This window comes from Leptosomus discolor, chromosome 2 (genome assembly GCF_034619465.1).
Source record: "Leptosomus discolor isolate bLepDis1 chromosome 2, bLepDis1.hap2, whole genome shotgun sequence".
In the NCBI taxonomy this organism is placed as follows: domain Eukaryota; kingdom Metazoa; phylum Chordata; class Aves; order Leptosomiformes; family Leptosomidae; genus Leptosomus; species Leptosomus discolor.
Window position 1 is genome coordinate 81,271,126 of NC_141392.1, and position 25,804 is coordinate 81,296,929.

General features: G+C 38.2%; 1 protein-coding gene across 2 annotated transcripts in view; it reads left to right on the forward strand.

The window, feature by feature from the left end:
* The window catches only part of ASCC3 (activating signal cointegrator 1 complex subunit 3), a 270,966-nt gene that overhangs the window by 239,422 nt on the left and 5,740 nt on the right, over positions 1-25,804 (forward strand). For both annotated transcript variants that reach the window (XM_086482448.1, XM_086482447.1), the window contains exons 36-38: positions 7,886-8,110; positions 20,798-20,949; positions 21,462-21,612. In XM_086482448.1, coding sequence (XP_086338574.1) covers positions 7,886-8,110; positions 20,798-20,949; positions 21,462-21,612 — 528 coding nt within the window. The remainder of the gene's footprint in view (positions 1-7,885; positions 8,111-20,797; positions 20,950-21,461; positions 21,613-25,804) is intronic.

Below are 25,804 nucleotides of genomic sequence, written 5' to 3' on the forward strand. Positions count from 1 at the left end.
CAAGGGAAGAAAGTTGTCGGTCACTGCCCCATCGTGGTCTTAAGATTTGAAAAAATGGAGTGATGATAATGCATTCAGAATGTGTAGGTTCAAATTGTTCTCATGAAAAGTAATAGGAAAAGTCGGGCGTCTTGGAGAGGCGAAAATCTCAAATATACAATTTCCAATGATAAAATGTAATACTTCTCTCACATTGCTATAATTCACTTTATAAATGGAATTTATACCATTCCATTTATATTTATTTGCTATGGTCAAAGTAACTTCTTCCAGGTGAATAATGTGTATGCCATACCAGTTCAGATGTTTGCTCTTATTTTTGTCCTACTTTAGCTTCTTTTGCATTTATTTTTGCTTAAACTGTGCAAGGGTTACAGGCTTGTAAAATGATAATTTAGCTTAAAAACCAGAGAATGAACAAAGCCATCTCTATGAAAGTTGTACAGGCTTAATACTATGAAAGTATGTGCACATTTGGGGGGAAAAATTGATGTATTGAAAGAATGGGTTTTATTAGGACTGGCCAAAAAAGTAGCACTGAATTATGATTGTGATCATAAACTATATGAAATATGGATTGTGAGAGTTAAGACTTAAAATTATGAATTCATTCCTTGTTTTAATACACTTTAGTAAAGTATGCAGTTTAAAAAGGAAATTATTGTGAAACAGAATGGTTCTGTAAGTATATTTTTTACCATTTATCTATTACTGTATCTTGCTGTATGCTGAAACCTAGCTTCTCTGATATGCTTAGGAAACTTCAGGGAAAAAAAAAAAAAAAAGGGAAATCGACTTTCGAGTTAGTGTAGAAGTTCTAAGAACTTTTTCGCCATGACAAATTATTGTTATTTTATATAATCTCCCCTCTCACATGTGCTAGCATCCTTGCATTTTCTTTTAGGAACTCCATGCTGAAGCAGAGGTCTGTAATTTAACTTTGTACTTTAGAAGTTCCCAGATCTGCCAGGTCACTCTCTGCTACTGGTAGCTAATATTGCTGACCTCCTATTGCTCTGTGCGCAGTGGCAAAGGTCTTTCAGACTCCTGACCTCTGGTCATCAGGAATGTCATCAGTAGTTTGTAGTTTGGATGTTTTAAGTAAGAGGTGAACTTGTGAAATCTAAACCCTTCAGGGTGTTTTTAAGTGATCACTCAACTGTTTCATTGCCCTAGCTTGTACTTTTTATGGTGTCTGTAATTGTAAAATTTGTGTTGTTTATCATATGCAGCTATTTAAAAGCAAAAACCAAACACTTGTCTGTTGAAAGTGAGAAGTCTGAGAATACAATTATATATATGATTTGTCTGGTCACTAACTTTATAAGAATTGTAAGAACTTCTAACTTGTATGTTCTTATGAACTGTGTTTGTAGGTCCCGTTACTGATGTGTCTAGTTTAAATCCTGAAAGATAGTTCTAAATTAATATTTTAAAAATAATACATTTACATAATTGCATCTTGATGGGGTTTACAACTTTATCTTCAGCTTCTCATGCTCAACTGGAAATTTCCAATGCCCGCTCTGGTAAGTCTTAAATCTAGAGGCAGAGCCCAGGGTAGTCCAGCCTCACTATTTTGCTCCTACCTAGTTAATTTGACCAACTTTACAATTTGAATGCTATACTTTTTTTTTTTTTCTAATACCTATCTTTTATCTGTAAAAATGCATTAACCACTAATTAGATAATAAATTTAAAAGTGAGTATATGTTTCAAAAAGATTCTGAGCAGCCCTTATCCCTTGGATATTTCTCCTCATCCTACATGTATCTATTTCCCTCCTGTCATTTTTGCAAAAGTAGAGAGCAGGGAGTACTCTGACGGAGTACTAGAGAGGCAGCAAGATCACTTTCTGTTACCCAAGCTGCAGTGGAGGGTTGGGGCAGGCAGAGTCCCAGTGGGAGACACCAGTGCCAGAGAGGGAGCCCCTTTTCCGCAGCCAGGGACAGTTGCTGCCCAGGGGCTGCAGCTCTGGCTCGTCCACGCCCCGCGGTGCAGGGGCTGGCGCAGGGCTTTGCTTTCTGCCTTTCCTCCCTGCCAGCCATTCACCCTGGAAGGAAGGGGTGGGAAAGCCCCCATGGGAAAGGGTTGGCTCTGATATGCTGGATGCCATTTGATTGCGCTGCCACGTGCACATGCAGTTGACAGGGAGAGATGTGAGATGGTCTGTGAAGGCCAGGAGCTTATGTAGAAATGGTCTCTGTGATGAATTAGTGTAGCGTGTCGTAAATATATTCTCATATTGCCTGAGAAATTTTTGTTTTCTTCTTTTGCATCGTGTCAGCCACTCTTCAAGATCTGTACAAAACTTCAGCCTGGTCTGTTGCTTAGCGGAGCCTGCCAGGCTGCCCTAAAAATCTGAAATGTCACTTCTGCGAAATTTGTCTTAGAAGTGTGTTTTTACATGTGTAAAACAGAATGAGGAAGCTCTCTGTGCAAGTGTCTGCTGTCTAAAAGAGGGCTTCCACTCTAAATTTCCCTGTGTTATGTAGCAGCTTCAGTAAGCTGGTAGAAAGTACTTTTTTTTTCTTTTTGTCTATAATATGAATCTTGAAAACATGCACCATGTTTGTTCTTAAAACTTATAACTAGTAATATATGTTTATAACTGTCTTTAACTGGGATATTGTCCTAGACCTTTTATATCTAAGAGTAAAAAAACAACAAAACATTTTAAACTTTGGAAGTTTGAATTATGTCCCATAAAACTGAGACCAAAGCATATACATTTATAGGCTACCAATAAACTCCTTAAAATAGGAGTTTATAATGGAATCACTAGCACAGATACAATTTTCAGAACAGTAATTCTAGCAAGTACTTCTCCAGTTCCATTTTTCAATCTTTACTTTTTTGGTATGAGTTGAAAAACAACTTTTAAGTACATGTCAGTTTGGGCCTTTATTCTTTTTTCCTTTTTAAGCACATGTTTTCTCACATTTCTTTGTTTTCTGAATATAAATGTAAGCTTGATTGTGTTCCAGATGCCTGCCAGGATACATCTGTGTAAATGTTATGTCTGTCCTTATAAATTAAACTCACGCTTGAAAAAGTGACGATAAAATATAGTATAAATGTGCTGGTTAATTTTAATCATTTTCATAATATGTACTTGTGTCATTATTGTGTCATATAATATGGTCTTGTGCTTTTGGGAAGAGCATGGGCAAAGGAAGATTAACCTGGGAACTTTAGTTAAGTGGGTTTTTTTATTTTCCTTATAATACAGTTTACAGGCTCAAATGAGGCTTTTGTCAGCACGTGAATGGACATACATATATGTATGTATAAAAACCAGAAATCATTTCAAATGTTTTTAAGTACAGACGTTCAAGTATCCTCAAAGAAAAATTTAGAATTTGTGAATCTATTATAAGACTTTATTATCTGGTTACCTAGATACTCACAAACAATCAGTGTTTGTTATTTCTCTCTTTTGACCGTGCTACTTGCTCTGTCCTGTACTAAGGGTAACCCAGGTATCACCGAAAAGAGGACAGTTACAGACGGTTTTAAAGATTGGAGCCCAGCTACCTCCTGTACACTGTAGCACTATGTGGAAGTGACAGGTCAGGATGTTGCGCTAAAATACTCTGTAGTACTTTGTGCAATGGAACAAAAAACAAAAGTCAACACATAATGAAATTATTCTTGAGCTTATATTTACCTATCCAGTTACTTACAGATCAAAATATGCTGTTTTCACTTGGAAAAATAAATTGCATATTGGCATACCGTCGAACTCCTGATAGCAGAGAACTAAAATTTACTTCTTAATGTGTTACTAGTGTTAATTACAGAACAGCTGTAAAAAAAACCCACATTTATTGATTGCAGCTTATTTTTTTATTTTTCATTCTATGCACAAAGGTATGATTTTTGCAGTCTTCCAGCATGTACGCAGACTGCCAGAAGTTTATGTAGTTTAAACCAAGGTTCAGGTAAAGAGAATGTGATTACTATATTAGCTAAAAATGATCCTCATCTTTTCTCCTTTTTTATTATTCTGGTAGTTACTTTTAGTACTACTTTACCACAAAGTTTGTTTTATACTTTAGCTTAACGACTGCTAATTTTGGTATCAAATTTTCTGAGAATGCTTTTCCCTTGTTTCTTTCTACATCAGAAGCTTGAAAGAGAGCAAAACACGGTGCAGGTTTATTAAAGCTGAAAATATGGTGGGTTTGGGTTCACTGTACCTACATAAAGAAAAGGAGCGTACAGGTAGTCAGCTCTAAAGTAGTTTCAATAACAGCATTGCTGAAGAAAAGACTACTGGTTCACCTCTGGAATGTGAGAAACTATTTTTGGTTTGTTTTAGACCCTCATTGTTACAAATTAATCAACTGCTCTTTAAAGTCTAGAACTCATTAACTTTATAAGTTTTACTGTTCCCATGACTGAACTGAACTTAAAATATTCAAGTTTACTTTGGTTGCTCACCTTGTTCCCATTTCTGTCTGTGTTCCACAAGTATCTTCTTCTCTTTTGTAGACAGATGGCAAGATGTAGTTACTTGAGATTTAAAATATTTCAGAAAGTTTACATGTGGTATAAGTTTATAGTTCAGCTTTCACTATAAATCAGTAATTTCAGCCAAACTTACACATTTTGTGGGTAGAAAGAAAATCTGATATCTGATTCTTTTTTAACCCTATGGATGCTGCAGATCGTAGTACTCACCATGTTAGATGCCTTACCTCAATTTTAGTTCAGTGTGACTCCTCATAGTACCAGAAGACTGCAAAAGGAATATTTTAAAATGGGATGAGTTGTTTACTTTTAGAGCAATTCTAACAATTCAAATAACAACAAGTGATGATAAGCTGTGTATCTGGAACACAGTATTGCAGACAGGACTCTTAAGATGATTCTGTGGCTGGCACTATGCAGGAACAGAATTCAATTATCAGAATAGCCCTTCGACCTTGTAAAATGTAGCTATGGAGTTTGTGTAGGTCTACGTGTGACGTTTCTCCCTGGCAAAGCAAGTTGCTGTCTCCTGTATGACCCTGCATCACATACAGGTTGAAATGTAGGTTTGAGAGGACCTTTACACCCTCGAAATGATGCAGGAGTCTCTAGTGCCCAAAAGAAGACGTTATGGGGAAAGTCCATCACAGACCCATAGAAAAGAGAGATGTGACATGGCTACCAAATGCATGATTGCAGACCCCGTAGCTAAAATTCCCAGTTATCTGCTGGTGTACTCCCAGTTATGCTTAACTGTGTAGGTGCTTGTAAACATACTACTCGCACATGGGCTGCAGTAGCCCTGATTTAACAGAAGGAAGAGGGAAAGTGAATAGTGCACAGCAGTGTTTTCTGGTTTAATTATAAAGTTTGTATTAAGTTTCTTGACTTTAGAATGAAGATTAATGATTGATACGTAATTTGATCTGTTTCCTCACCCGTGGAAGTAAGAAGGGTATTCAGATACAATGTACTAAAATAATACGTATTATATATTGTGAGGAATAGTTGAAGCTATAGCCTTTGCAGAACAGATTGAGATTCACAATGAAAAGGAAAACTAAAACGCAAAAATATTGAGTGAACAGCAGGGCCCATTTGAGGTGATTACAAAGGATGTTTCTTTATTCTGTCTTTTCTTGTGCAACCTGAAAACAGTAGCAGGGGGTTACAAGCAGAGTTCATCACAGAGTTGTCAATCACTGTCATTTAACATTTTGCAATGGAAGATGTCTTTATTCAAGGACAGCTGGGCAAATCAGAGAAACAGATTTGCAGTTAGTAGTCTGTCCAGCCTACACTAAGCAAACAAGGACAGGGCAGACATACTGGCCTCTCACATAAAAATATAATGGACTCTGCTGACCTCGGTGCCCTCCATTCAGCTTCATTCTCAGTTGTATAAAAGCTTCACTACCCATTCTCAATTTCCTTTAATTACCTACATGATGCAGATAAGAAAATGAACCTCACTTACTTACAGTCAATGATCACAAACAGGAAATTAAGTAGGCAAGTTGTTTAAAATAAGGGGAGTGTTTTGGAGGTAAATAAAACATGTGCTGGGGAAGAATTAGGGAAAATGCATTTTTGGGAGTACCAATTGGTCTGGAGTGACTTGGCTGATTCTTCTTTCTGCTACTTTAAACTGCAAAGCAAAACTAAGTAAAAAATCTCCTTGGTAAATATTCTTTAAAATATCTTTGAAGGAGAAGCTAGTTAAATAAAAAGAGTGAAGCAAACATGCAGCCTTCTATAGGGCTTGAAAAGATTGTGACCTTAGGTTCAGAGAATAAATGACCGCAGTTTTCACAAGAGATCTAGCAGAGACATCCAGGATTAAGCAGCAGTTGCCTTTAGTCAGTCTTCCCTTCTAATCTGCAGTTGAGATATGAAATAAATTAATGACATTCTGATTTTCTTTCCGAATCTTAAATTGTCTAATGCTTATCTTTTGTTTTACATTTATATCATAGCTGAGGTGTAATTTCTTTGTGCCATTGAAGAAAACAGAAAATTTTGTGCTGTCTGTTTTCAAGGGGGTGAAAAACAGCTATATAACTGGGTTTAGGGATTGTCAAAAAAGGCTCTATGTGTTAGGATATTAATGAGTGGATACAGTACTTTGCAAGTCAATTAGGTAGTTCTGTTAGGTGTTCAAAAATTGCCATTTTTCTTTACTTCACTCTGCATTGGTTACTGTTGTGAATGTTTCATTAATATGGATTTGCAGGAAGACCGACTGGAGATTGAAGACTAAAATGCATAATATCGAATCAATAGTTTAAGAGGAATATAAAACCCTGAACACTTTAATTTAATCGTCTCTGCTAAACTCATAGTTCAGAAGACATTGCCCTTCGGGCTACCCAGATGACTTTCTATTTTATGACAAAAGAAATACAGTCTCTTAAATTACAGATGGAAAAGATATCACATATTATAAAACTCCTACTTTACTTGCAAGTTTTGTACTTCAGAAAGATCGTTCTTATTCCAAACAAGAATATGTACGCATACATGCAGAAGGGGATTTTGTGGTGGAAAAAAAAATACCAATAAAGTCACAGAACTGACTCCTCAGCCTAAATTATAGTTCTTAGGATGCTGCTGTTGAAGTTTGTTTCTTTCAGAGACAGTGGATTTCCCTAGCAGGAGAATGAACACCTCTGCTCTGGCTACTGGAACAGCCATACTTCTCATACTTCTTCTCAGCCCCAAGGATGTCGCTACTCATAACCAGACTTAGATAACCTGTTGTTGTGCCGCTCCTTTTTGCAACAGTGAGGAAGTTCTTAGACAGCTTCCGTTTTGATATGATGAATGGCATTAGTCCCACTGTGGAGCACAGAGGATAGTTTTCAGCACCTGGTTACTATTTTGCTCTTTGCTTTGATCGCTGTTCATCTGTTGGTTAGACACCGACTGCTCAAAATATTGAAAATATATTTTAAAATAACCTTACCAGAGCTATTTCAAGCCCACTGTGTTTCAGATGCAAAGAGAAAAGTAGAAACCCTGTCTCTACAGCTAACAGTTGTACAGTGGTTTTGTGAGCCAGCCAGGGCAGGACATCTGGAGGAGGTCATCTCAAATACTGAGTCCATCCGGCGGATGTATTTATTTCACTGCTTTTATTTTCTTCTTCTCTAATGTTAAAATCGGCTATGTGAAAAAAAATTTAAAACCCATAATTGTGAGGATATTTGTGAGTATTTTACTAGCCATTGTTTTCCCACACACGCGATTTTGATAAATATGTACACTTTCTAACCATTAAGATGCTATTTTAACAATGAAATCTAACTGTAGTAAATTAAACGCATATACTTTTAATGTCTCAGTAAGGAATCGTAATTATTCTGAAATTAATTACAATGGTTAATTTTTTATTTTTACTGTTTTAAAGAATGCTGATGAGTACACAGATCTGCCTGTGAGACACAATGAAGATCAGTTGAACAGTGAACTGGCAAAACATCTTCCAATTGAAGTCAATCCGCATTCATTTGACAGTTCACACACAAAAACACACCTCCTGCTGCAAGCCCACTTCAGTCATGCCATGCTGCCTTGCCCAGACTATGCAACCGATACAAAGACAGTGCTGGACCAAGCCATTAGGATATGTCAGGTATAGTAATGCTTTTCAATATTTAACTCTTGTTGTTTTACTGCTTATTGTTAGTGTGTTGTAATATTTTGACTACAGAAAAATCTGAAGCTTTCTTGCAGCCTTGTGGAGCACTGGTACCACGCAGTATGCTGCCACTTTGTTTAGGGAGGAACTAGATGCCCATAAAGATGCCCACTTTACAGAACTGGAGGTTAACACACCTGTGGTACAAGGCTGTGGTACTTTGGTTGGAGGCATCTGTTGCCATAGGGCTCGCCTCTTCTTTCATATGCAACAGCTTTCTGTCTACCTCTGTGTCGTGGAATGTTGTACATAAGTTGTTCCTTGCGTGGGTGTGCTCCCTGCAGGTTGTTAGGCTGACCCCCAAGAGCTCTTGTGGGTACTTTTGGTTTTATAGCACCCAAAAGCGCTGTAGTCACTGTGAAGCATAAATAAAGCGTGTTTTGAAATGTGGTTTGGGACGAGATACAGGGCTTTTCTCTAGCTTGTGAAAAGATATGTCTTCTATTTCCCAATTACCGGAGAGTCAAGGAGCATGCTTTTAAACACAGATTTTAAACTCTGGAGGCTTGTGACTTCTACAGTTGTACTGCAACTGTAACAGAACAGTTGTACTGCAGCTGCAACCCCCAGAAACTAAACTGACCATGCAGAGTACTGGCAACAAGCAATCGCGTGCACAGCTACATGCCTCAAAAGAACTTTAAAGCAGTGATTTGGGTTTGGGATAGAGTGCTGCCATGTCTGAAAAGCTCAGCGACAGTTAGAGCGGGAAGGGTGAGCTCTAGCTGACACAGAGAACAGCCACCCCTCCGATTCTGCAGGAAAGGAATAATATTCTTTTTAGCAGAACTGGACAAGGACTCATTCACAGGTTTGTGAAGATCAGGTAGTCTTCAACAAACTCTTCTGTCTTCCTTGGTTCACTATCTGTAAAATAGGGACAGTCATTCTTTCTTCCTACAGTTTTTGTTTGCTCAAATTTTAATATCCTCAGTGATCTACATGTCAATTATCAGAATGAGGCTTTGATCTTGTTTGAAGCCTGTTGGCAATATGTTAAGTGCAAACAGCATTGTCAAGCCCACCAGTTAGTAAAACCACTATCAGAAATTATTAATCATTGCTCTAGACAGACAAAATACCATGGACAATTCAGTGTCCAGTGATTTGAGTGAGTCTCAACCTTGCACTAGCAAAAACTGCAAGCTTGCAATACTAACATTGAACAAAGCAAAACTAAAATTAAGAAAAGGAAACTAAGAAGCAAATAACCCCACAGATGTTACTGCTACACAGTCTTAAACTTGGCAACCAGCAGTGCATGAATGCAAGTCTACTCCAAATATTTCTAATCAATCAAATCATAGTGCTGAAAGCTTCGATGTATGAACAGCTATTATTCATAATACTCAATTATTAACAGAGAACAACGTCACTTGCTCAGGTGAGAAAATTCACCTTTGTCTCAAAGAAATCACATACTTAAAGTTCAACTAGACGTCTGTGGAATTAGCATTTGGGGGGTGATTACATATTTGGAAAAAATGTAAATTAAATATTATTTTCAATAATTATTTTTCTCAATATTTATTCTGCTTTGCTAAGAAATGTATTTTTTAATCCTATACTGCATAATAAATATTTCAGAAACAATAACCACTCGGAAGAAAAAAAAACATAAAATATTCAGCAGTTCCTTTAAACCGAAGGAGAGTTCAGAAGAATACCATTCCGTACTGCTGTGCCTTGGCACTGTGGCCTTCCGTTAACTACTATATAAAGTTACATATACAGTCACCTTAAGAAAAAAAAGTCCCTCTATTAAAAAAAAAAAAAAAAAAAAAAAAAGAAAGAAAGAAAGAAAAAAAGAAAAACATGCAAGCATTTTTGTATTTTGAAGTTGGCGCATGGTTTACATCTCTTGGGAGAATATTTGTTCCATCTTATTAGTCACGCTTTCCAAACAGAGGTTAAAGTTCCCAGAATCTAAGCAATAGACAGGGTTACACTTTCAATACGGGTTGTTACCTTTTTCCTTAGCACTGACCTGCTGATGAACTCTGGGTCAACAGAGGTGGAAAAAAAGATGTTAGTTGTGAGAAAAGGAACTGAACCACGGAAGGATCCATCGATAAACATATTCAGTGGGCGATGTTCTCCGCGCGTGTGAACACGCGCCCACGCGCCACCGAACGTAGAATTCAGCAGGGAGACAGGAACTGGTTTTTAAGTTACGTGGAACGTTTGTTTACTTACTTCCAAAGTACTTTAGCTGTTAAGGTTGTGTAGCTAACCTTCAAATTGTGGCCTGAACGTAAACTGTTATTTTTGCTGGTGGGTATGTGAATGACAGACTTTCCACGTCAGCGCTGCTTTTCTGTTGCAAGGAAGCAAGATCTTTCAGAGAGCCTTTACAAGTGGTTGTGTCTCGGTACGTGCAGCAGGGCTCCATCCCAGGTCCCCTGCAGAGCACGTTTGCCGTCTCTAGCCACGATACGTAAGCAGGCCTCTTTCTGTCACAGACTATTAAACTTCCCCACTCTTCTGTGCCATCTTTCACCTGAATCAGCCTTCTCTCCCATGGTTCTTTTTGCATCCCACCCGTTGTGTCCTCCCTCCCGTTCTTCCAACACCCTCTGGGCCTTTTATCATCGTAGTGGCTTTAGGCTGAGTAGTGTTAATGGTCAGTCTGCAAACTACATTACAGCATCAGATAGATAAATGTAGTTGTTGGATTTCAGATAAGATTCCACTCTCTTCTAATAATAAAAAAAAATATTAAATTAATTTTCCTGAGATGTCTTAGAAGTTCTGGGTTTATGTTAGAATTCTGTTCATCTGTACTCATGATGAAAGATAGAAGTCCTAAGCATTTATCAGAATTTGAGGAGTCATGGTGCTGGCTCAATAGAGGAATGCAATTGTTAACATAGAAAGGGGAAGAAATATATTCTGTTATAGTTTCCCTGTAGTTAGCACTTGTTAGGATAGCTGGAGTTCGTTCTAGGAGGGTAAGATTTAGTATCTATATACCCAGGGTTCTTTCCCTTTTAGTGCAGAAATACAGGGAATAGCAATATGTAACCTTCTGGAAGGTGAATGCCTGTCTGCTCCCACACCCATCTCTGTAACGAACGGCCGCTGAGGCACCAACTAGACTGAAGGAATGTCCCTGCTCTGCACTGAAAAGCTCAAGTCAAAAACTAACAAGTTTGTTCTCACTGACAGGCTCTCGTAGATAAAGCACAGAAGGTTCCCATGGCTCAAAAAATCTGCCATCACTTCCTGTGTCACCTTGGCCATGTCATTTGATTTTTATTTGCCTCTGTTACCTGTAATACAGTTACAGTGGACTGCATATTCTTTCAAGCCTAGCACTCTGTCTGCGTTGTTTTTACTGAGAAAAGACAGAGGTGTCAGTAAGATGGTGCTGAGCACTGCAGTAGCTGCTCGAAATCAAACACTTCTCCTTGCAGAAGAACATCAAAGAATAAAAATTCTAATGAAATGATTTGTCTAATATTTTTATAGAATATAATTATTATTGTAAAGGCAATATCCCACCTTTTTTCCTATCTCTGATTTAGGAATGTGTGAAACAGACTAAATCTAATCTCTTTTTTACTTCTTTTGTCAAGCCTTATATTTTGTGACTGTGTATTCAGCGATCAGTTCTTACTCTGCTGTTCTGACTATCGCCTATATTTGCATTAATTGAAATGGATAATTGAGGCAGTAATACTGTCAGTCTCAGATTCAGCAGGGCAGTCTCTTCTCGGAAATGATGTGACGGTTGCTGGCTTTGCACTGGGATTGGCCGAAAGCCTCCACTTGTAGTATAATCGTTGATAAAATATTTTAATATTGCCAGGAGTAGAACTGCCATGGAGCTCAGCCTTAACCTTTGAGAAGTGTTTACCTATGGATGTGTTAAACACATCTCAGTAGGGTAGCTGTGCACTGAGGGAAGATGGACATGAAGTCGGATTCCAAACTGCAGAATAAAGACTAGTTTGCACAGGAAACACGCACGTCCCTGAAACAAGGACCTCGTAGTGCTGTCACTGGTGGCCTGCCTTTCCTCGTCATGTTACTCCTCCAGAGAATCTAATTTTGACAGGAGAGAAGAAAAAAACAAAAAAACCAACTTTGAGTTAAGCACTTCATTTCCTCACCACTTTACCCATTCTAAAATAGTTTAAATAAGTCATTCTGGTCATTTAAATTGCAGCTCTTGCTGCAGTTCTGCTTATGAGAATCATCTTTGTGGTGCACGTTCAGAGCCATCAAATACTGCAGAAATATGTTGCCCAATTCAGCTGTCTTTTAAGAGCTAGCTGATGTACGAAATGCTTACTGTACTGAACCACAGGCTGTTCTGGCTGATGGTGGGAGCTCTGTTTACTGCCTCTCACACAAAAGGTACTTTCCGGCCATATCGGCCCAGCTGCAAACAGCAGAGGTGCCCAAGCTGCCATTCCCAGACTCAAAGAACAAGAATGTCCCTCAGCAATGGACCTCCCCTCCTCCCCAAGCCTCCTCGGTTCTTAACAGCCACTAAAACTGCTGACTTGGGAAGCCATATCCCTTGGGTCATTTGTTTTCCTGCCTGTGAGGAAATGGAGAAGTTGAAGATCCTAAGTGTGTTCTGAGCTGATACGTTGTCTGCTGTTAGTGCAGGTTACTTGCTGCAGGGTGGTGGGAGTTACAGGAATGGCCTGTTTTACAGTTGTGTGTGTAAGGTTTGTCCAGAAATGCCCAGGGAAAGAGGTAATTGCTTTGTTTAGTGGGTGCTTGGGCAGCTATAAATAAATGGGCAGCTTTCCTGAAGGAAGGGAAGAGAATCAAATTAACTTGAGAATGCAGAGGATTGTTCAGAAATAAGTGACGAGCAGAGGCCGTTATCTCTTTAGCTGCTACACGTACTCTTTGTGTGTGCAGTAGTATTCCAGTGATAGCACCACGTTTGCAATTTTACTTAAATACTGACTGGTTTCGTGGTTGGATGGCTGGTTTTCCACATTAGGAGGGCGGAAATAATAGAATAATCAAAAAACTTGTAGCGCATATACTGGACAGTAATTCTCATTTATAGATAGTAAACAGCAGTGGATGGCTTTGTGGTGACAGTACCCGGACACGTTGGGGTGGAATTCCTTACTGCCTGCTTGTGTTTTCTAGGTACATATGCAGGAGGAGGGTCACCTTTGTGGCAGTGGTGGTGGGGTTTTTGCTTGCTGTGGGTAATCGGTGCATGGAAGCATCTTGGTGACAGTTTAATGATGATTTGGTGCTGCTTATATATAATCCCTCCCCCACCCATGACAAACCTTTTCCCAGTTGGGGCTGGAGGAAATGAGTAATGCTTAACCCATTTGTGTGATCAATTCACTTAAGCAGCTACTGTGAAATGTTAATCACAACTTTAATTTGTACTGCATTAGCATTTTGATTAACTTGTAGGCTTGCTAGCACACTTGAAGCACTTTTACTCATAGTTACAGCTCGGAAATGACTTTTTGATTAATTAAGTTTGTTAGACAGCAGCTGAGCTTCCTGAATGCTAACCTTATGGGGCTAAAAGTTCAGGAGAAAGTTACTGGGAATAACTGTTGCCGTTGAAAAGGATTCTTGTGAATGCACTCAAAAATTTTTAATTCTTGACAAAATATTACATTACTACTTTGAAACTGACTTTAAAGAGGGCAGATTTACTATGAGCAAGATGCTGTATATTTTTCATGAGTTCAGTGGGTTTGTGTAAGATTTGGAGCAAGTGCTGTCTTTAAGACACGGTTTATGTTTGGAAACTGGGATTTCTCGCCAAGAGATTTTTATCAAAAACAATTTTTTTTATTTACAGTTCACTAGCATAGTAGAGAATATCAATGTATTAATTAATAATTTGAAAATAAATTGGGTATTGGGACTCAACAAGTTCTGAACATGTTGCATTATGCCCTACCAAGTTTACGTTGCTGGTATCACATTCCATGGCTGCTTTTATCTCTGTAGTACTATCCCAAAAAAAAGTCAGTAAGAACCCAAGGGTTGCACTCCATTAAATGTAGACAGTAAGTGATTTGTCCTTCCCCTGGTTCTGATCATACTAATAATGTTACTATGGAGGCTAAAGGATGAACACAGGGATAGGAATCTTACAAAGCAGCTCGGAAGGTCGCAATTTGCATCTATCAGTGAGACCTTTATGATGATGGGAGAAGAATTAGTCTCTCATAGGGGGTAGCAGAGCACATGGAAGAGGGAGCTGAATATGCTTGTAAAAAAGGCGAAGGGAAGGGGGGTGCAGGGGCCAGTATAAAAGGAGTGCCACCTGAATAGGATTAATTACATCTTAGTCACTATATCTCTGATAAAGTACAAGGCGGGGGGGGGGGGTGTCTGTAGGGCTGCATGAGTCTGATTTAATTGATCTGAAAGAACTTCTCCCCCTCCCCAAATTAATACATTTCTAAAAAAACAGTCTTGGGCTAGATCTCTGAAATGCAAAGGTTCTATAGAGACCTCTGCTGCCAACAGATAACACACAAAAGGGAGTGACCTTAAAACCCTCTGTAAGGCCTTTTCAAAGAAATTCCAACTTTTCAAGTCAGTTGTTGTTTCTGGGGTATGTAATTGAAGCATCGTAATCATGATTTATATAAAAACATGAAACTTACAGTACATGGCATGCTTTAACATCTGGGAAAATATTTTACTTGTATTAGTGTGATCTCAAGTCACATGTGGATCATATATAATATTACATATTGGAAGGCTTCCTACGTTTGAAGCATGTGCAAAAAAAAAAGATGTATTATTATTCTGAATTCATATTTTTCAGGAAAATGGGTAACATACATACACTTTTGCATATTATTATCTATAAATATTTGTCATGTAAAATCTGTAGTCCGAAACAGCTGTAACTGGGCACCATTCTAATGATTTTAATAGATCTACAGATTTAAGCTCATCTTTCTAACTGAAGCCTAGTCCTAGACAGCAGAACTTATCTTAGCATGCAGTGAAGACAAGAGTGGGGATATTTTGATTATTTGATATTGGAATACTGTACACAGTAAATTCAGGTACAAAACCCAATCAGCCTTAACTCTGCTTTTTGATGTAACTGTGCAATAACAGTTTGAAGTATTTTAGTCTTAAACAGTTTATTTGTTTCAAACACCTGTTTCCTTCCTCAAAGCATCACTGCAGAATAAGACTTGTATTTGTTTGGCTGAGAATGTGTTGACTTTACATTACATAAACTTTCAAGTCTAAGGTGAAAGTTGTTCTGCATAGAGGGCTGTCTACATTCCTGTACCAGCCTCCAATTTCCTGAATGGAGGCACTCAAGGAAGCATCGTAGTGTGTGAAGCACTGGTAAAAAAATAAAATTAATCTGTTAAGAGTGGATAAATTTGAGCCATGTAACTCACCCTGAGTACTCCTGAAGTTTCAGCCCCCATCTACCGAGCCATTACCACCATTGGCATCCCCGTAGGCAGTCGACTTTTAGCTGAGTAATCACAGATGTAATCTCAGCTGCAATGGCACTTCTCACATTACTTACGCTCCTTGGCTAGCCGCTGTATCCAGAGCAGTTATCGTTGTTCATTTAGCTTCATTTCTACTTTCCTTAAATATAATTTAGTCACAAAATATTTACATTTATATTTACAATGTTTACAATTATATTTGTATTTACACTATTTAAGTAGAAATGCTCAGTATGTTCAGAGTTACGTGACAGGTGACTTCAAACAGAAGAAGACATTATGCCAAGCAGTGCGCAGTCTCTGTTAATAAGATGCAAGCTGTTTCATTTTAACACTTCAACAACTTATCTTAAAGGGAAAAGCTATTTAAGTCATTTGAGTAGATCAGAAATTCCGCTAGTTGTACGGTCTCTGTTCCCCTGCCACCTACCCAGTCATAGAAGAGCGATCCAGAATATCTGGCTTCCAAATGAAGGATGTGAAAGTAATACCAAAAGCAGTGTTAAAACTTTAAAAAAAAAAAAATTCTAAAATAAAAGATTTTGCAATCAGGATATTTCAGTTTCTAGACAAATCTCCTAAATGGCAGGGGTGGGAGGGGGGTGAGTGGGCCAGATATGTTCATTATGGAACAATTTAGTATCTGTTATTTCAAGCACATATTCAGAGTGCTTAGAAACACTGGAGAAGAGCAGTGTTTTGCTATCAGTGAGTGTGCCACACACTCACTTCTTCCACTTCCTGCCTCCATCTTTGCTCCCCTCAAGCTATGGAGTTATAAACCATAATTTAAATTCCAAGCGTCAGTAGTAACTTTGGCTAAAAAGAGACAGACTGTTAAATCTCAGCTTCATGTTAGACCAGAAAGGTACAATTTGATCAGTTTAAATAATTCAGTACTTAACCACTGCTCCTGAAAATTAGATGATGGAAACCTGATAATAGATGCTGAGGGTTTCGTATTAATGCACTGCTGGAATGAAGAAAAAAAAAAAAAGCAAGATTTTGATCCAAACATTTTGACATTCAGTTCTGAATATCATCAGAATGAAAGGTTTTGCCATACCTGAGAGGTACACCTACATCAATCAGTTATCGAGCATCAGCATTTTTGTCCTACCCTTACTATGGCTTATAGCTTGTTGCTTCCCATGTTGGTACAAGCCAAGCTATTTTTGACAGTGATAGAATGTTAAAGGATGTGTCACTAATTGCTATTACTGCTTTGTGGTTGTCCAGATATGACCCTTGAAAGGCTGAAAAGCTAATGCCTGGTTCTTTCATTAAAACCCATCTCAGTATAGGCCTCTGCTTTTATTCTCCTAAGTGCAGGAAGGGGCCCAAATAAGATGATAGTAAACATGTTTTTCATTATAACAAGAAATATTTCCCTTGACTCCATCTATTTACCCCATCTTTTCTACTTTAGGTTAAAGAGTGGTGGGCTTAAGGCTTTTGGTTTTAACTTGTTGGTTTACCAAAAAATATTTGCATGGTTTTTTTCTAAGTAAAAGCATCTTTATAGTTCTGTTGTTTCACTTTGTGCCCTCCCTGTCGTCTTCTCATAATTTTTTCTCTATGATGAAATTATCCTGTGTTGGCATGAAATTCTGAAGCTAGAAAGGCCGTTTCTCTGTTTGGCTAAATTTGAGCCATTTCTCTGTTTAGAATAGTATTCTTAATCTGTTTCATTCTTACCAGCTACAAGATATTTAGAAATTACTTACTTCTTTGCCAAATAAGAGTTGAAGGTAATAAGCCACAAATTTCTAGAAAATTAAACCGGTTTGTACGTAAAAACAACAACAGCAAACCAAACAAGTAGCAACTGGAGTAACTAGAGAGACAAAATGTTATTCCTCAGATAACATAAATATTAAATACTTACAATTTTTTCTTTTGTCTTTTCTAATATTTTCTTTATTTAGGTGCTGCATTTTATCTAGCTAATTTGGAGACAGGGGAATGACTCAATTTGTTACCTTGAGTATTTATAGGAATTTCAATAACCATTTAAGTATCGAGCATCTGTGTGTTTTACACTTAGCGGAAAATGAAACGTGTGCGGGTTTCCAAGGCAGCAGATGAAACAAGCCAACTTTACCATTGTTCTGACTTTTTCACAATGTCACTGTCTTGGATTTCACATCCAGATAGAGATGCTGTGAATAAATTCTATGGGTGAAGAAGCAGAAAATAAGGAGGAAAAGAGGATTTACCATGTGGATTCATTATAACAATGTGGAACACAGAGTCTCACACACACAGGCTTTCCTTACTCCCTACGGGATATCTATCTGTAGGCCTCTATCAATTTCTAGGAGATTTTCTATGTGAAAGGATCCTCCAGTTAATTTCAGTGTATAGCTTGTTTTAGATTTATCTTTCTCTTACGTCTTCTCTCTTCCTTTCCCCTTTTCAAACCTCTGTTAAAAGGGGTGGGGGTAGGGGAATAGATTTTTTAAAAAAAGGAAGAAAGAAAGAAAACAATGAAACCAGCATTATGCATGTATTGTCAGAAGCATTTTATGAAAATACCACTACTTCATGCTGACTGAAAATACAACTTACTGTATTCTTGCTGCTCGTGGAAAAGACAGGATATCTATGCACCCATTGTTCTTCACGGCTATACAGCAGTCTCGTCATTGAGGAACGTGATGTTTCAGGCTGTGTCAGAATAGCAGAAAGGAAAGAACAAGAATCAGGTGGTGGAGAACAGGAGAGAGATACCAGATGGTCTCAGCAACACACTCAGAGACACGGACTGTACTGTATGTGTAGGTTTCAGTATATTTTAAGATGTGGAAGCAGGTAAGGAGCAACATGCCCTGTAAGTTTGAAAGACAGACTTCACTCTGATACATGCTGAGAACAATTCCCTCTTTATCTGACTGAAAATCATGTGAACCAACACATAAATATACAGACCATAAAGCTGCTCCTTTCAAATGTGATTTTTAACATAATGTTATTTTCTATTCAGTAAAAAAATCAGACCTGGAAATCACCCTGGAAAGCCAAGTGAAAAGACAGGGAAAGCAAGCCATTAGTGTTGTGCTGTGAGGTGCTATTTCTAGGGACACTAGGAATGTTATTAGAGTGTTTTAGGGTGCTATGGCTCTGCCTTCAAAAAAGACAAGTTAAATGTTAAATCTAGATCTTTATTAGCTGAAAGGCACTTTATCCACAATTCATGAGAAATGAGACCACATTTGTGTAATAGAGGGTAACATTTTAAATATTTTTCTAAGTGTCACTGGTTTTATCACCCCAATCTGGAATAAAACCTGTTGAAATTGCATTGTAAACTGCTAAAATAAACTGTGTGACTGGCCAGGACTGAAACTAACTTGTGTCTTTAAACTCAGTATTTCTCCAGAATCGGTGTAATTTAATTGAAATAGCTCTGCGTGTGTAAACAACTCCTTTGTTTAAAGAAGATTTCACTGTTTAGTTTGCCTTAAGTAAATGCTGCCTTTTGTTTGTCTGTAAAACATTTGATTAAATGTAAAGACTTACAAAGACAGCTTCTCCTCATTACACTAGTGGCTGGAAAATAAGTTAAAATTATGCAGGTACCTGCTGTCTAAGGAAGTATCAAACGATATCATTTGTCTTTAAAAGAAAAACCTATGGAAACATCTTAACCTAGTATTAAAATCAAACTACGATCTCCTAATACCAAGGAAATGGTATTTAAAGAACTGTTCAATATACCAGACTCTTTTCTTGCTCGCTTAAAAAACATTTTCTACTAATTTCCTGCATGACAAACCACTTTTAAATACATGACTTTCTACTGAATTAGAGTGTTGTAATATGAGGGCCCACATTTTATTGTGATTATAATGGTATTAAACAACAAACTAAGCAAGACAACTAACATAGCATGATTTTCTTCACCAGCTGAAATGCTTCTATAGATCATAATAAGTGTTTTAATGTGCTCTAGACAGGGTGAGAAGTATGCTGTATATTCACGTAACTGCATTTAGTACTGAAAAAAAATATGTTGAAACCAAAAGCTCATGTTTGGTCCTTTCTCCTTTAGAAGAACTCTTAAATTCTCTTTCAGACTGACCAAACAGACTTTAGGTCCGGTCAGGAGAAAAGCAAGCAAAACAGGTTTTTCGTGTCAATAGGGCCTCTCGCAGTGCACAATCCATAACGACTTTTGCAGATTGGGATCTCTAAGCTAGTGATACTTGTCCTACGCCTTTTATTTGTATTGTCGAAAACGGAGTAAGCAGAAATGGAACAGAAACTGGGGAGACATGGAAGGCAGGATGGTCGTTAACACTTTAGTGTGATGTGTAGCTGGATAGGGGGTTTTGTTTGCTTGGGGTTTTTATGTGCTTTGGGAAAGCTTTTCGGATTCAGGATAGAGATGCCAAAGGAGAGACAGCCAAGCATCCCTCATTCTCAAAACAGTCAACTGTTTACAATGCAAAGGGTGAAATCCATGTTTTTTCCGACCGTTCTTACTTACCCTAGGTAAACTGTTGGCTATTTTGTAATCTTTCTTCAAGATTTCAAGTTAGGTGTCAGTGTTGAACAAGACCTTAAAAATGCTCATTAAGGTAAATTTTAGTGGTTTTTGTCTAGTCCTATTCAAGAGATTTTTTAAGTCCTTACTCTGAAATAGGAATAATAACAGCTACAGGTAAGTGATATTAGTATTAAATTTTTGAACAAATGTGAACACGTTGTTGTTGTTGTTGTTGTTGTTCTTAAATAGTTCAAGGATTTTTGAATAATTATGCAATGCTGGCAAAGCTCTCATGTCAAAATATAAAGCAATACTACAGTTAATTGTAACTTCTTCCTTCACAGTAAACTTTGAGATGTATTCCTTTTATTCTGATTATGAAAAAGAGAGGTTATCTGTAAGGAAAAGGTCCCACCTTCTGCTCTCACCCCCAAAACCATGGTGTGAATTACCTTTTCAAGGGTAAGAGTTGATGATGGTGATGATGATGCAGGATTAATCCATCTTTTTTCAAGGTTAATTCAAGAGGTGTCCACTGCCATCCATAACGGTTGAAGTAAATTCCTGTGTTGAAGGCCTAGAAATTCCTGTACATTAAACCTTAAATAAATGCTCTTACTTATGTGAACCAGGTACACAATTATACTTGCGTTCTGGGGTTTTTTTATCTATGTCTCCTTTGATTAGGCAATGCTGGATGTTGCAGCACATCATGGCTGGCTGGTGACTGCTCTGAATATAACCAATCTGGTGCAGATGGTGGTTCAGGGGAGATGGATACATGACTCTTCCCTGCTTACTTTGCCCAATATAGAGCTACAACACCTTTACCTTTTTCGGTATGTAATTCTTCTAAGCGTTTGCAGGTTTGAAATTTCATTCCACTTCTGACTGCTGATTGCGTTTGAATGTCATTGTTGTGCCTGAGAATGTCCGTTAATGCATCAGAAGCAGAACTCATTCTTTCACAGTGATGCTTTCCCAAATGGAGTTTCTGTTTCTGTTTTCAATATTCATTGATTAATTAACCCCCACAGATTATTTTGAGAACCATGATTCCAGACAAATTAACAAGAGATCACTGGAAGGGTTCCAAGTCCTAACAAATCTAACTCTGTCTATTAATTATCTCTTTATTTGAAGCCATTATAAAAATACATTAGTATCCATCTTAATATCACAGATAATGCTAAAGCTCTATAGGTGCCTAGATGATGCAGTAATTAGTGCTACCCAAAAATAAATGACAAGCATTTAATAACAGAAACTGATATCGAGTTTTACCACCAAAACAACTGAAAAGAAATGTTTGCTTTCCCTCCCGGGGCATATGTTTTGCTGTCTGTATCAGGAAGTGGAGCCAAGGCAAAAGGAAGAGCGTGCGTGGAGGTTACCAAGGACCTATCGAGTGTCTTCCTGAACTAATGGCTGCCTGCGAAGGAAAAGAGAATGTTTTTGCTTCCATTGTGGACAGTGAGTTGCAATCAGCACACGTTTCACAGGTAATAGTTGCTACGCGTGGTCATTATCAACGCGATTGGAAAGGGAGAGTCGTTGGGAAAAGAAATACTCTCCTCACTTCCCTTCAGCAAATGCCATGTTCTGGATAAAGTGCAACACATTTGTTGCTCTCATTTCAAGGTGCTGCTAGCTTCACAAAGGCTCTTCTCTGCCTCTTTTCTTAGTATTTTTTTCTCTTATTCCCTGGTAACCAGTAACAGAGTCTGGTTTATGGCTGATATTACCACATCTCTTTGCTCTAAAGATGCTTCTCTAGGTCATTCAGTCTGCTGAGTGTTACCCACCTTTCCATAGCCAGCTACGCACTACGAACTCGCGCACTGCAAATGTCATCGTAGCTGGCTTCTGGAGTGGGCTGTCAAACACCATTTTTTCTGGGAATACCCTTGGTAAAAGATCCATCTCTCATTTTCTATTTGAAACAGAAAAAGCAGATGAAAATTTCACACTTCACAGGGAAAAGAAAAGAATACTATTCCAAAATGTTGAGGCTGCTAGAGTCTTATTTGCAGTTTGATTTTCAAGCCCTTCCCAGCAAAGGACAGCTATATTCCATAGCGTTCATCGCATGCTAAGCCTATTGATTTCAAATAAATGTACGAAAGATGAAATCTTCAAAAGCTATACTTCAGATGGTTTTTACTTGAATATTGAAAAGGACAGCAATATGTCCTGTGTTTGACTGTTCAGCTTCAGTTAAACCTTTTACTGGTATGCAAACAAGAAGAAAAGTACTTAAATGTCTGTAACAGGCATCTGCATTTGTAACTAAATTAACATCAAAATTCTGAATTAAGAAAATGTATCGACATCAAAACAAGGCTTCCTTTAACAACAGATTTCTAACATAATACACATTGATTTCAGTCCAACTTTTAGATGTGATGAAAAATTAGAACATTGTTATAATTAGTTCAGGGAGAACTCAGAAGTAAACTTACTTAATTTATTTGCATAAATTGCCATTCTGTTATCTTTAAAAGCAAATGCAAATTGGCTCTGTCTGATATGATGATGGTTATTTGGCTCAAAAGTGCTTCAATTTGCGTAGCAATCTGGTGTCGTCTCTGCAGTGAGGCGATCCCAGGTAACATACAAATCCTGAATTATTCCAGAAATTAGTATGTTTAAAGCATCAATTTAAGTGCTAATTGCAGTAGTAATGAGAAAAAGCAGTACTACTGTGAGATTTGCATCTACTGCCCCATCAGTATGCCTGGAACGGCTGCTGACTGGCAGAGGATTTGGCTGCTAATTAAATAATTGTATGCATGGCAGTGTTCTCGTCTGATTCAATAGATGAAGATTAATCCTCAGATAAATATGTTTGGCTGGTATTGAAATGTCTTAGCAGTTTCTTCAAAAATAGCTTGTGTGTATGTGGTGTGTGTACGTTCACGCTGTGAATGACTCTGTGCCTCTATATATCTGTTTGTAAATACAGAGGCATATAAGAGGGAAAAACATAATGTCTTTGCATCATACAAGGAGAAAGTTTCGTTTCCGTGAGTTGGGAATGGCCATATTGGGTATAGCGAAGCCATGACTGTATTATGCAGGCCATTGCAAATGTGAAACCTTTATAGCGATATTTTATATTCTTTATGGCAGGTTTTTTTTCCGGAAAAAAAAAAAAAAAAAAAAAAAAAAAAAAAGAAAAAACTATTGTAATACCTTGCACAGAATTAAAATTCAAACTGAGACTGCCTGTTGAGTGTCTTCATACGTAAAGTCTTTCGATGCACGCTTAGACAGGGGCCAACCAAGAGAAAAATTCTTCAATAAAGAATGCATCTTTATGAAATATTTTCTATAAAGAAAGAATGTAAGATTACAGAGCTTAAGCCTAGCATTCTGGCACCAGACCTGAACAAAGTCAGATAAAGTGATAAGTACGCCACTAAATTGCCAAAACCATTCTTTTCCTAAACAAACCTTTTGCGTCTCACTCACAGTATATTGAACCTCTATCTTAAACCTGTTACTAGCGTGAAGCTGGTAAAAACAGCTTGAGCTTTACATAAATTTGAGGCAGACTGGAAAAGGAAGAAATTTCACATTTGGAAAGAAGAAAATGCCTTTTAAGCAGATTGGTAATTAATTTTTAAATAGCAGCTCTTGAAGCTGCTCATGGATTTGGAATATTAGGCTAAGTCCTGGGGAGACAGATTATTGGCAAAAATGCTAATGATGTTATCAAAGGTTCCTGAAGAATTTCTCATGTGATTATGATTTGAATCTATGGATTTGGTAGGTAAATATATATATAGTATATATGTATATGCAAACGTTGGGCATGTTGGTATATTTAAAAGGACATAATATGTCTTTGTGTCATCCTATACAGCAAAAAATCAGTAAAATAGTCAAGAAATACCTAAGTGATGTAGGAGCCTGAGTTTGATTTTTCCAAAAGTTAGTTATAACCCTAAACCTCACTGGAAGTCAGCGGGGCTTAGAAAGCTGACAGCCTAAATTCAAAAACTCTTTTGACTGTAACTCTGATCTTTGGCCTAAGCGCCATGTTTGTTTCAGTGATTCATTCTGAATTGTATTTCTTTAACAGTCTTTTTCAGTTTCTAAGTCATTTAGGCATTAGGCACCTTTTAAAATGCTAAGCTGATATTTATATTATTGAAAGAGAAAAAAAAAAAAACCTCAAGACTGAAAAAAACCACTATCCCTGCTGCAGTATTAGCTGCTTTTACTCTGGAAGTATCTGTGTTCCTGTAATCTCCTTTTTCATTTTCAGCTGCTACTACTTGATTTTTTTTTTCCTCAGCAAGAAAAGAATTTCTTCATTTTCTCCACGTTGCAAAGATGATAAAAAGGCAGCCTGCTGTCCATACCGTATCAGTGATTGAGCAGTACTAAGTTTGCCTTTAATTTTCACATACACAAGGCCGGGAGAATGACGTATTACAGCTACTTCCTTGTCTAATTAGAAAGTTGCTCAGAGTTACTTTGGTTTGTGTGCACTGTAAAAGCTACACGAGGACACGACAGCCTTTGACAAGTAGAATATGTTGGGGCTGTACGGTACAAACCAGACCAAATCACAGTCTTCAACAGAGCGACAGGTGACACCTCTAAAGGAGTTAATACATTATGATCTCTGCTGAAATTAAACTTTGTTCTAACATAATTGTGACAGGTCTTGTCCTCTGAGATGGTACACGGTTTCCAGGTAAATGATATCTAAAGTGTAGCCAAAGGGCCGATCACGGGGTTGGTGTGTTAGGGTGCCTGTACCGAACGCAGCAGGAGTACGCTGCTTTGGTGCACGGAAGGTCTGATGCGGCAGGTCTGTACAGTTCCTACAGCAAGCTTCATCTTAAAAACCTTTGCAATAAACTTACAATCGTTTGCCAGCTAAGGTGTTACTACTCGGGCTATCTCATCCAGAGTGATCTGCTGGAGGTGATTTTAGTAGTGTCTTGTGTGCTAAATGTAGCAAAACCCTGGCAACAATTAATTAATTCAGAATGCCTGTGGTGGTTTTTCTCCTTCGAGGTGCTGCCTTTTTTCCCCCTTTCCCCTTTCAGGGACAAAGAGGGATGTCTTTTCCCTTAACGTCCTAGCTCTTTATTTTCTGTTACAGTTTTCCTACCCTTCCTTAGCTGAGGCACTATATTAAGAACATCAGCGCAATTCATCGGGCTCCCCTGCTTTTACACTGCGGTTCCTGAGCGCTCACAGCTGGCCCTCCCCACCTCCTCCATTGAACAGACACAGCTGTTCGTGCAGCACACAGAAGAGGGAAGAGAGAGAGAGATTAGTTTTTAGCCTAAATCGGTTTTCTCATTTCGTTCAGCCAGGCTCTGGTAATGCAGCCATTTTAATCCGACCTAAGTCTGCGCTGCAGCCGAAATGGGCAGTCCTGCCCTCCCCGTGCCATTTTCACCTCTCCTGACCCAGCTCACTGCACAGCTGCACAAACGCTGCGGCTGGATCGGGCCAGGAGGTGGGAGCGAGCATCTGGGGATGAGGGGAGGAGGGATCACATCAACCCTCTCGCTGACACTCAAAATGGCCTGTAGCCAAGTGGCCGCATGAATGCTTGTGCCGGCGGGGGAGGAGGCTGGACCACTTCTTTTGGTGGCACTGAAGGCTCATGCTTATTCAGGGTACTCACAGGATTAGAGAATATGCTTCCACAATCAGCTTTAAGCT